The sequence below is a fragment of the Heptranchias perlo genome, chromosome 34, assembly GCF_035084215.1.
Source record: "Heptranchias perlo isolate sHepPer1 chromosome 34, sHepPer1.hap1, whole genome shotgun sequence".
In the NCBI taxonomy this organism is placed as follows: domain Eukaryota; kingdom Metazoa; phylum Chordata; class Chondrichthyes; order Hexanchiformes; family Hexanchidae; genus Heptranchias; species Heptranchias perlo.
This window is the reverse complement of record NC_090358.1, coordinates 21,748,119-21,761,073: the sequence shown is the minus strand read 5'-3', so window position 1 is coordinate 21,761,073 and position 12,955 is coordinate 21,748,119. Positions and strand designations below refer to the sequence as shown.

General features: G+C 38.9%; 1 protein-coding gene across 2 annotated transcripts in view; it reads left to right on the top strand.

The window, feature by feature from the left end:
• LOC137301875 (novel protein similar to elongation factor RNA polymerase II (ell)) overlaps positions 1-12,955 on the top strand; it is an 82,190-nt gene that overhangs the window by 24,150 nt on the left and 45,085 nt on the right. For both annotated transcript variants that reach the window (XM_067971580.1, XM_067971581.1), the window contains exon 3: positions 12,608-12,738. In XM_067971580.1, the coding sequence (XP_067827681.1) occupies positions 12,608-12,738 (131 nt within the window). The remainder of the gene's footprint in view (positions 1-12,607; positions 12,739-12,955) is intronic.

Genomic DNA, 12,955 nt, shown 5'->3' with positions numbered 1-12,955 from the left:
CTAATTCTTAAATCATGTGTAATAATAAAAAATTTAAAGAATAGTAATATTGCACTGTAACTAAATATATGTGTGCTTTTTTAAAAAAAAATCAACGAGCCACAATGCTTTCACCTCCTGTGCAAATTCAATGGAATCTTTCACCAGTGATGGAGCAAATGCTTCTACAGTTATAGAGCCCCTCCCTTCAGTCCATGATTTTCTTTTAGTTACACACCATGAACTGTTTTAATTTTCTTGCAGAGGTAATAGTTGCCTAATGTCAAGTCGGTCATACAAATGAATGAACGAAAGTAATAATCTGAAACTCTTTAGTGTAATTTTTTTTATTTTAAAAAAAAACAGGGCTAGGACTTGTTTGAATTAAGTGGTGAAAAATTACTCATTGCCCAGACTTGTATTGCCCTGTAACGGAAGGGCTGGTTAAAAGATTTTAGAACAAAATGTAAATTTCAAATATTGCACAGCAAATGCTATATTTGATTAAATTTGCTCATCATAAATTTTCTGTTTTAATCTAAAGAAAATCCATTGCAAATTTTGCCCAGATGTGATTAGGCTCCATTTTGTTATAGTACAGTATTTATAAGCTAGTCAAGCTGACAGCATTAAACCTCATGGCCCCACTATGAGCCCTCCCTCCAATGTGCCCCAATTCTGCTATCTGCGCACCATACCAAGGGTATAGGCAAACTTCCCTTCAGGCTATTAACATAACTAAATTAACTACATTAGAGAACCTTTCAGGCATGACTATGTTTATTACAATAGTTCTGCAGATCTGGAATACATTATACGCTTACTAACAGTTAAGAATTTAGAACTCACTTTGGGAATGCTACCATTAATTATTGCTGCCATCAGAATATACTGCTGCATTTCACAGTGGCTTAGGCATGATACAGATAATTGTTCGCATTGAATCTGTCTGGTTCTTCTAAAGCCAACTGCATCTGGTAGTGACATTGCTGATTTCAGCTAATTAAAGGGATTTTGTTACAGACCATCCTTTAGGAGCAGAGACAAACCAATTTGCCATAAGCTAACTTAAGGCAATTGTCATTAATTTTATTACCATCCATATTTTTTCCTTTTTCACGTGCAAGTGTTTTGAAAGCCTGTTGATTTGCATTTATGGAAGAAAAGAAAAATTTGCTGCATTACAGAAAATTATTAAAAATAATATGCAATAATTTATTGCATATAAATAATATGGTTGTTTTAAACAATGCTTTCACCTCTTTTTCAAATTCAACTGATGGTTAACAGTGAGGTGGGACTGTAAATTGCTGTACTAATTTCAGGATTTACATACACTAGTTTAATAGTTGTGCTTAAAATTCAGATTTTTTTTATAGAACTCTTGTTCTTACAGTTTTTGTATATTTCCTTAATATGCATCACTAGGTGGAAAGCATGACAGATTCTGCATTCTTGTGCTATTTCCTTCAAACACATTCCCATTCTGTGTATAATATATATAGCTGGAGTTCATTCTGGGAGCTCTTTGCAATTGTTCAGACACATGTTGGTGAATGCAACCAAATTAATTTGTCAGTTTGGCTCAGTGGTAGCACTCCCGATTTTGAGTCAGAAAGTTATGGGTTAAACTCCACTCCAGAGACCTGAGCACATTGAATCATAGAAATTTACAGCGCAGAAGGAGGCCATTCGGCCCATCGTGTCTGTGCCGGCCGAAAAAGAGCTGCCAGCCTAATCCCCCTCTCCAGCTCTTGATCCGTAGCCTTGTAGGATACGGCACTTCAAGTGCACATCCTAGTACTTTTTAAATGCGATGAGGGTTTCTGCCTCGATTACCCTTTTAGGCAGTGAGTTCCAGACCCTGACCACCTTCTGGGTGAAAAACAATTTCCCTCTCGCCCCTCTAATCCTTCTACCTATTACTTAAAATCTATGCCTCCTGGTTACTGACCTCTCTGCTAAGGGAGATAGGTCCTTCCTACCCATGCTATCTAAACCCTCATAATTTTATACACCTCAATTAAATCTCCCCTCAGCCTCCTTTGTTCCAAAGAAAACAACCCCAACGTATCCATCGTTCCTCATAGCTAAAATTCTCCAATCCTAGCAATATCCTCTCCTCTGTAACCTCTCTAGTGCAGTCACATCTTTCCTGTAATGTGGAGATCAGAACTATGCAATACTTTAGCCGTGACCTAACTAGCATTTTATACAGTTCTAGCATAACTTCCCTGCTCTTATATTCTGTGCCTTGGCTTATAAAGGAAAGTATGCCTTCTTAACCACCTTATCTACCTGTCCTGCTACCTTCACGGATCTGTGGACATGCACTCCATGGTCCCTCTGTTCCTCTACACTTCTCAGTATCCTCCCATTTATTGCGTATTCCCTTACCTTGCTTGCCCTCCCCAAATGCATTACTTCACACTTCTCTGGATTGAATTCCATTTGCCACTTTTCTGCTGACCAGTCCATTGATATCTTCCTGCAGTCTACAACTTTCTTCCTCACTATCCACCACACGGCCAATTTTTGTATCATCTGCAAACTTCTTAATCATGCCCCCTACATTTAAGTCTAAATCATTGATCTATACCACAAAAAGCAAGGGACCTAGTATTGAGCCCTGCGGAACCCCACTGGAAACAGCCTCCCAGTTACAAACACCCGTCCAGGTTGACGCTTCAGTGCAGTTCTGAGGGAGTGCTGTATTGTCAGAGGTTCTACCTTTTGGATGAGACATTAAACCTGGGGTCAATTTTCGGATGGCTGAGCGGGTGCGTTCGTGGCGGGGGGGCTTCTAAACTTGGGGATGTCCGGAGCCAGGCTCCAACCCACCCACTTCCGGGTTCCCCAATGACGCTAATCGGTGCGCGTGCAGCCCCCGCATGCGGGACTCACACCAGTAATCACAGCCGGCGGGATCCCACTTAAGATCATTATCTGGGTACTTGAAGTCACTTACAAACCTCATTAGTTGGAGATTTTAGGAGGATTCGGATTTTGGACTACCCAGAGCGTGTTTCCCGTGCTGGGGGAAACACTCCCTGTTTAAACAGACGTGTTGCAGCCAGCAGCCAGTGGCAGCTGCAAAGGTCCATTTAACAGGTGCGGGGTAAACCCTCATTTATCGCAAAAGGGCACTCTGTCACCTCAGACAAAGTTTTGCCTGCCACACCGTTGTTACCACACTCCAAATTATTAAATCATACCCCTCCTCTTCACCCCATCCAGTAGGACCTGGAGTGAGGCATCATTAAACCCTGGGAGCAGCCTTCCCCCTGGGCTGCTCCATGCTGTAATTTTGGCTCCTTTCTGCAGCATCAGTCAATGGAAGACTGCCCCTTTAAATAGGGTTCCTCCAGATGACAGCCTATGATGCGGATGCGCAGTCCGCCCGCTGCGCAGCTTTCCAGCGTGAAACCCGGAAGCCAAGGTAAGTGGCTTCAATTTACTTACGATCGCGTGGGGGAACCCACCGATTTTACAGGGCGAGTTACCCACGCGCCCAGTCAACCCCCCCCCCCCCCCCCTGCTGGCAACCTGCCTCCCTATCTGCCTGATCAGGTGGATGTAAAAGATCCAAGAGCAGGGCAGTTCTTCTGGTGTCATGGCCAACATATAACCCTTAAGCAACACCATTAAAACAGAATATTTGGTCATTTATCTCACTGCTATTTGTGGACCTAGCTGTGCGCAAATTGGCTGCTAGTTTGCCTACATTACAACAGTAATTCATCGGCTCTAAAGTGCTTTTGAATGTCCCTTGGGTGTGGGAGACACTATATAAATGCAAGTTTTTACTGAGTGCTAATTTACCGTTTGATCTGAACTGCAGTAGTATTGAGTTTTATTTCACTGTATCTGTTACAGAGGAATAGCATCCCCAATATAGGTGCAAGTTTCTTATCAGAATATTCCCAACATAGGCTTAGATTATACCATTATATATGTAGCTTTTCATACTTGCCTGTTTAATGTTGATTTTTCTCTTCTAACTGAAGTCAATGGCAAAATTGTTTTAAAATTATGGCAGTGTTCATGTATAGTGACACACATTTTTAAAAAAGAGCCCCAGAAACTATTCTTAGATGTGATTTTGAATACCCCCATGTACCTATCTCAACAAATATTGCAGAAGAAAGTATTTTCACTGAGACAGTTTGCGAACAATTATGTTTATAGAAGATTTTGTAAAGTGACAATATTGCATGTACACTATGAAATTTTAGGTAACAATGTTTTGTACCTACAGGGGATTTAAAGCTGAATGCAACCCTATTTAGCAGTTTGGAAGTTTTGAAATGGTTGCGCACAAATGTAACCTTCTTCCTAGTGTTTAGAACCATGTGCATTTGTCCTGTGCTTTCCATGGTCCAGTAGAGGGTAAGTTTGACTACCCAAGCTCACTTTGCGCAAAACCCATACAGCCGGCAGACATAAAAAAAATTCATCCACTCTTAGTGAATTTTAATTCACATGGTGTAACACTAACTTTGTGTGTGTCAACTCCCCTAGTACTCCCCATTATATGATGTGAGTTGCTTTTCACCTCAGCAAACGTGACATGCTCCCATCTTGAAGAGTTAACTGGTTACTTTAATATAAAATTCACAGGGCTATTGTGGCCTCAAATTTTAATATGTTCACCAGTAAGTTGGAGCTAGTATGAATATTTTGATCTGTGACTTCATTTAAAACATATTAAAATATCTTCAAATTGGCAGCTAAGAAAACAAATGGAACTGCCACTATTTGGTACACCAAGCAACACTAATTATAGTGCCACACTGTAAAGTGCCAAAACATGGCAGATTGTGGCAGGAAGAAGCTGGTCTGGTTCTAATGTTATCACATTGTATTCCAGCGTTGTTTTTATATTTGAATATCACAGTATTGTTTTATCTGATGGACTGATCCACATCTGAATTTCATGCAAGTTTTGAATATACAAATAATACATTTCAGGCTTGCATCAAATTGCACAAATGGAAATTATAATTTTCTGTTGTTGCACTTCAGTTGTTAGTTGTTAGCATGACTTAGGCCAGAAGTTGAAGTTTCAAAAGTAGAAGATACCCCTTAAACCCTCTAATCATGAATGCCATTAGTTCATGCTTCATTTAGTATTGAAAAGGGCACTGCTTTTACTCTTGAATCCTGACCTGCCAGCTATGAAACAGCAGCATTTGTGCCATGGATGAAAACATAGCTGCTGCCATCTTTCCCTGTACTCCTGTCTGCTCTCCTCCCTGTGCAACAGCTTTCTTCAATTTAACTTTGGCTACATTGCAGGTTTAAGAAAACTGAACATTTTTCACTGTTTGAGCTCACTACTTGTCTGGGTCCACCTGTAGGACCTGTGCTGATTTTTTTTTTTCCCGTGGTAAGTCCAGGGCAGGAAAGGTTTGGTTTAAGCAAGGGAGGGAAAAGCCAGATATGCATGGGCCTCTTTGGTGAGTAGATTGTAATATTCGGTGACATCTGCTTGCTTGTTGCAAGCTGCTGATTGCTTGAGTTGCTTAGTGAGTAAGACAAACAGTTGAGATGGGTCTTGGGCAACTCGGAGCACAGGTGCACTGGTCAGATTGCTTTGAATATTAAAAGGACCTTGGATTGAGTAAATTAGCACGTCCATTGAAAATGAAGCCTACCTTTCTTGGGCATGAGTGTGATGAGAACAGAGACATGAGCACTTCCTGTTACATAGAGGCTTAATAAATTTAGCATGAGTATGGCCTGAGTTTTTTTTTTACTGCTTTTTTCCCCTGTTTCCACTCCCTTCTCCTCCGGAATTATTTGATACTTTGCTGAGTATGGTTCCATGGGTATTGGCACATCTTTAGGTATCTTACTCAAGTGGCCATTATTCACGTGTGAGCCTGGACAATGAGGGTCAGCAGGTTCTTCAATTGAGGAGGTATCACGGTTCCTAGCCGCATCTGACAGCTGCGCGCACAGCAGGGGTCGTTGAATAGTGATCAGAAGTGGGAACCCTAGCTTATTTTTAAAATAAATATATATACACATTTTTTTTCTCTCTTCAGGGCTCTGAAGAAAATAATAGTGCTCCTACTGCTGTTCAGGCTGAGATTAGGTAGCTCAGCACAGATAGGGAATCTGGGACCTTCCTGATCTGTGTGACTCAGCTGCTCGCTACCTTAATCAGCTGAGCCTTTTGTGAAGCAACTTGCTTCATTTTAAAATGAGGTCAAGTATAGGATCACTACACTTTACAGAATTTCAGTAAAAGTTTAAAAAGAAAGATTAAAATAATACATTGTCTCAGAAACACAATAATTGTTGCTGTCCAACTTCTAGGATGGTGTTTACTTTTTAATTTGGATAGGTTTAAAACCCTCTATGATGGAATCCCTCTTGTATGTTTTGTTTAATTTGTTTAACAATAAAGCCCATGGGTGTGCTTTCAGTTGCTATTTAAAGAAAAGGGAACTGGGGAATTGTGCTGATAACAGCAACTAGTCATGCAAGCCAGCCGCCTGGAGGTGTGGCACTATACCTGACATGCAGAAACAGAATAGAGCATAAGCTTGTAGCAACAAGAATAAGGCTATTCAAGCATTTTGTTTCTTCAAAAAACTACTATATAGCAACTTTTTAGTTTTTAATGGACACTTACAATATTGCTACTAAAGTTCCATTTGGATTGAAATAAAAGTTACTGTTAGATTTCACTTTTCTAGTCATCCTATCACTGTTCAAATATATTTCTACAAATTTGAATTACTAAATTCTTTCTGGTGTCAAAGAGCCTAATCTTTAATACTGAGTTAAATTTACTTGCAAGTGAAACACCTTAATTTCAGAAAAATGGTTGTGTATTTAATATATGCAGAAAACGTACATTCAGTAATGTTAACGATTACTGTGAATTTTCATAATTAAGTAGTTCTACAAACATGAAAAAGAAAAACTGACTGCATTTGAAAGGGCAAAACATTGCATAGAGGGTTATGAAAATCATGATAGCATTGGGATCATCTAACACATCACCATGCATGTAACATCGAGCACAACAACTGTACAGAACTTACGAGGTAGTGGAAACAAGGGACAAAGATGGAACGTTGCCATCAATTTCAAAATTCACTTGGGGATTGTTTTTGTTCGGCAAATGTTCTGTTGTATGTGAATTTCTACCACCACCACCACCCAATTTTCTTTCTCCTGAAGGCACTTACTTATGCATAGGTTGGACTTCTTCAGGCAAAGGAAACTCCCTGGCATGTCGCCCGAGTGGCTATTCTTCGTATGTGAACCTAGGCACTGAGTATTGATAGGCTTATATGACTGTGGGAGGGGGTCATATCTGAGCATGATCCTGGCCTCACCTGAGATCTAAACCTTCATACTTTTTATTAGGGACTCTGTGCCCTCCCGCAAAGCAATTGTGGCACCCCAATTGTTGCTTCAGCTGATATCAGTTAACGCAGCACAGAGATCGAGCCTGCACATTAATATCAATCAGGACTAGAAAATTCAAGTTGCCAATTAGCAAGACAGAGTGTTAATTTTAAAACTTGCTGAGCTGATGAACTGATTAGTGAGTGTTTCCCACCATCTGCTCTGTGCTGTTAAAGTCTTGCTAGTTGGAAGAAGTCATATTATGTATGTCAAAAGATACTGGTTTCAGGCTTTGAAAGTGTTGATGCAAAAATAGTTGCTTGAATGCTTGCCCTTACTATGAAATGCATCCCCATGCCCCATCCTACCTCAGTGACTTCCTTCAGCCCAGTTTCGCTGTTTGCTCCTTTCACTTCTCTGGCACTGAGCTACTCTTCATTCCTCATCCTCTTCACTCCACCATTGGTGGCTCCTCTTTCAGCCAATATGATCATGCCCTCTGGGACACCCTCCCAAAAACCCTGCACCATACCACCTCCCTTCCTGCTTTCAACTACTTTTTGCCTTGCCTCTAATTCTATCTGCCTGTTCTTTCTGTCTCACTATTAACTTACTCATCTCTGTAACATGCTGTGAAATGTCTTTCCGATTTAACTTCTTATATACGCTCATCAGGACAGCTACACATTGTACTTCAATCAGTTATCTTGTTTAGATGTGCAATCAATATTCCAAAAGCTAAGCAGTGCAAATGGTGCATATTGGGTAGAGCATTTGTGGTGTGCAATATAAGAGGGAAAAGATTTGCTTTTAAGTACATCGCCAGCTTATATTGGCATGAAATCAGTTCCTGAGAATGGGTCTTGTTTATAATTGCATTTATTTGGAACACCTAACTTGACATGAATATTTTGCTGAAACATCAGATCTGCCAAACTTTGATGAGTTATACAGTGATGTTGCAAGTGCCGCATAATATTTAACTTTTAGAACTTTTAAGGTTGACATTTCTATTTCATTAAACATACTGTTAAAACTGTAATTGATTTACAAAATGAAAATGTTTAAGTTTTAACGGTGATCTGAAGTTCTGCTCTGACCCCCAAATGTTTTAGCTTGGAAATTTGTATTGTGGTGCAATTTGCGCAGGAAAGGTATGTTGCAGCTATTAAAAGGGCTGCAGCAGTCATTTAAAAGTATATATTTTTCTCTGAGCAGGAAGCTTTGGCGCTTGAAGGTCGAGATTGCAGTTAAATAGAAGGCTTTAGACATCATGCTCCCAGTTAACTATCCAGTTTGGTGAGAATAACTTGCCTGCACATAAATGTATATCCATTGACTAGTGTGAGCCTAAAGGCCTACAGATCCACCCAGCTGTAAAGGAGGGAAAGCAAGAACTTGCATTTATTTGGCACTTTTAATATTCTAAGGCTATGAAGGACTTTGGAAGTGTAATCCTTGTTGTTTTGTCTGCAAACGCAGCAGTGAACTTGTCGGAAAGTTCTCACAAACAGCAATGAGATAATTTACCAGTTAATCTCTTTTTGGAGATATTGATTGAAGGATAAATGTTGGCCCAGACACCAGGAGAACCCTCCAGCTCTTCTTCAAATAGTGCCATGGGATCTTTTACGTCCGCCTAAGAGAGCAGACGGGGCCTCGGTTTAATGTCTCATCCGAAAAATGGCACCTCTGACAGTGCAACACTCCCTCAGTATTAGACTGATGTGTCAGCCCAGACCATGTGCTGAAGTCCTGGACTAGGGCTTGAACCAAAGACTTTCTGGGTCAGAGATGAGAGTGGTACCACTGGGCCAAGCTGGCATTGTATGCATGGGGCAGTTTCAATACCTGATGTAAGCTAAGTTGAAATTTAAGTTGATGGGAGAAGACACAGCATTGCTTCACCTCCAGATCACCTTCAGTTGAACTTGGTGTAGTGCAGTTTGGCAAGTATATTGAACTCATTGTGGTTGTGGAATCATAGTTTAGCAAGGGTGGGCCAACTAATTCTATTACTCAAGTTTTAACTGGCACAATAAATCTGTTCCAGATGGATTATGTACAATGGTCTGTAAATCGGGTGTACAAACTATTTTGTGATCATGCTAGTAATATTTCTTACCTTGCATAATATTTCTAATCACATATACAGTGTACAGTATTTAGTTTGTCATAGTGAAGTTTAAGTAATTTAGATGATATTACATGATTTGAGAGCTTCACAGAAATAGTTACCAATTTAGTATTTCCAAAATTCAACATACAGTGTACATGTGTCTATTGTTTGTAATTCTACCTTGCATTTTGTGACTAAGTTCAGTATTTTAAGGCAGTGGGTAATCCACAGAAACAGATGGACAAAATGCAAGGGTTGGCTGACATCCAGTCTGAAATTTAAACAGTTAATTTGTGAAATGGTGCCTTGCTTCGTTGTATGCATACATGTCTTGATGCTGAACATGGAATAAAACCTTTAAGCTGTTTTTAAATGGGGGTTATCAAAAATCAAGAGCAGAGAAAAATGATTCTGTCCAGTATTTATAGCATATACTTTGAGGAAGCCTGTGCTTTGAAATTTCTGACTTGCAGAATAATAACTGGATAGCAATATGGTAACTGAAAAATGCATGGTGGAGTAATTGTGATTTTTTTTTAGATCCATGAAGTAATTTGTGTGGATTTTTTTAGAACTAGGCTCCCCCCCCCCCCTCATTACAGTTTATTCTGGAAATCCTCAGCATTGAACTCAGATTAGTTTTACTAGGCTTAATTTGTTGCTATCCAAGCCTTGGTTTGACTAGGACTTGCCTGTCCCATTTAAGAGAACAACTGCACACGGAACCATTTGCTCTCTTTATTGGTGCTCACTGAAAATTTATGCACCACTGTATTTTGCAGGCTTCTGGTTTGGATGCAAAGGATTGACTGCAATGTGTAACACTCAAATCTGTAAGTGTCGTCTTGTATTCAATGGCTGAATATGCCTTAAAAATTGTAATGATGTGGAGATGCCGGTGATGGACTGGGGTTGACAATTGTAAACAATTTTACAACACCAAGTTATAGTCCAGCAATTTTATTTTAAATTCACAAGCTTTCGGAGGCTACCTCCTTCCTCAGGTGAACGATGCGGAAATTTCCGCATCGTTCACCTGAGGAAGGAGGTAGCCTCCGAAAGCTTGTGAATTTAAAATAAAATTGCTGGACTATAACTTGGTGTTGTAAAATTGTTTACAATTAAAAATTGTAGGAACTTGACTCAGTTAATTAGATTTTTGGGCATAATCTAATAACTTCAAAGGTCAATCAAGAAAACAAACAGTTTAATCAGTTAATCTACTTGTGTACTATTTACAAGCCTCAAATTTGCAACCTATTCAGTTGAGACTTCTAACGGTAACACCTAAACATCGGAACAAAAAGGTATGTTTAGGACGAGATAGTTGTTACTAATAGATTAAGGAGCTACTTCTCTAAATCTCCAACTACTTATGAATTGCCAAAAAGTGTGGGCAAGGTTAAAATAGTTAAATATCTTATACGTGAATAGTTAACATTTTTATATTAGTTGTGCATTGTGGAGTATAAATAGAATGTTTGAGTTTTTGCAAGAAAGATGTAGCATAAATTGTATATTCAAACACAGCTACTGGCATGCTTTCATAAAAAATCACACAGCATCTTTTGGATCTTCATTTGGAAGTTCCCATGTGTTTGGATCAATTCTTTGAGGTCTGAATGTTTCAGCTTAGCATTAACTAAACTGAGGCTGAGACCAGGCAAGGGAAAATTTTAATCTTCTGTTGCTTGATTTTTTTTTATACAAGTTCTATTCCAAAAGTTCCAATCATTGCCAATAACAGAATTTTGGGTTGTGGACGTTGGTTGCATGGCTTAAATTTAACATTGTGCAAAAAATGCTTTTTAAGAAAAAATTGGGGCCATTTTGTTTGCAGATTTGTGCATACTTGAGTTGGATGGGTGGAGGATTTTTTTTCTAAATTTAGCAAACCTCTGCATTTTAATCTTCACTAGGAAAATTAAGGTGTACTATTGTGGAAGATTCACTGAGACTGATAAGAGCTACCTGTGTTAAACTATGTGTGAAAGACAACAAATGAATAGCTTTTAATACAAAATGATCACGTTCATTCAAATGATTAGAAATACTGTATTAAAATGTTCAAAATACAAATACAAACATTTCACTGCAGGAAAAGTAGTATATTGTGAATCAAAGCTGTTGGAATTGGTTAGTGCAATCTTAATGTATGAAGACTTGGCACAGGAGATTCTTGCATGTTAACTGGCAAGTGGAAGCTTGCCCCTGAGAGGTATATGTAAGTTCGAAGACATTTTCTGCCAATATGGAATCTTTTGCTATTAAAATTAAGTGAATAGTTGCTTGCAGTATTGGGTTCCTAAATGTTTCTGTCCCTGATTAATAGTTGTCAATGATGACAAAAGGTGAACGAATACAAAATTGCTATGTAAAGTGCTCCTGAACATGTGCAGGACTTCAACAATGGTCCTGTCACTGCGGCTCAGGATGAGTATGCTGCAGACTTATTACCATTTCGTGCACTGTAAAACTATTTGCAATGCTTGCTAAGTATTCTGATTTGTACAGAGCATATTTACTTCCTTGCATTGATTTCATAGTATCAAGTAATTTGCTGTTTTGAGTTAGAACTTTTGTATTTATACCTTCAAAAGTTATACTTGGATAACAAAATTGAGCTAAAGATAGTAGTGACAGTTGCATTAAATACATGTACTGTGTGATGTTTCAGTCTCTTTGTTCCACAAGTTTTGCTTGGACAATGTATGTACAATGGCAAGGTTTATTTCACTGTATTTAAATTTCAGATTTCTATGTTGCACTGATCCCAGTGAAAACTTGTTTTTTTTTTACACTAGTGCAGGCTTAAATACTGAAGTTATATTAGCTCGAAGGCTTGCTTGATGGTCCCAGTGTTCTCAGCATTGCTAATTTGTCAGCACAATAGTATAGTTAAGTATTTGAGAAGATTTAATCTTTTGTATCAGTTACTTATACTGTACCATTGCCATGCTTAAACCATTGGATAAGCTGGAATGTGGCTCGTTTAAATGTTGAACCATACCACAGCGATGTGCAATGGTTTCTTGTGTACTATTACATTTATTTTTAATCATTTGTAACAATAAACTATGCTGTGTTGTGTTTCTAAGAAAATTTTACATCACTGAAGCATGTGTATTGTTTTTTTTATAGCAGTACATCAAAATTCCTGCTCCTAAATCAGACTGCCATGATGGTGTGCGCTGTTTTTCATTCTACTTGTCGACTGACAGCAAAGACAAGCCTCAAGCAAGCTTTGACTGCATCCACCAGTATGTTTCCAGGTATAAAAAAAGTATTACTGTAAAAGCATGATCGTATATGCCGCTATTGTGTCAACCCAAATACATTCTGTGTATCAAGCTAAGACAGATCACTCCAGTAAGTGCCAATTAACTGAAGCATCCAGTTGGTTCTTGGAAAACTAGTTTTAAAAGAGTGAAATCTTCAACGGATTTGTTTTGCAGGCTCCCCGTGTTTATTTTTACGTTTTTGCCTTTT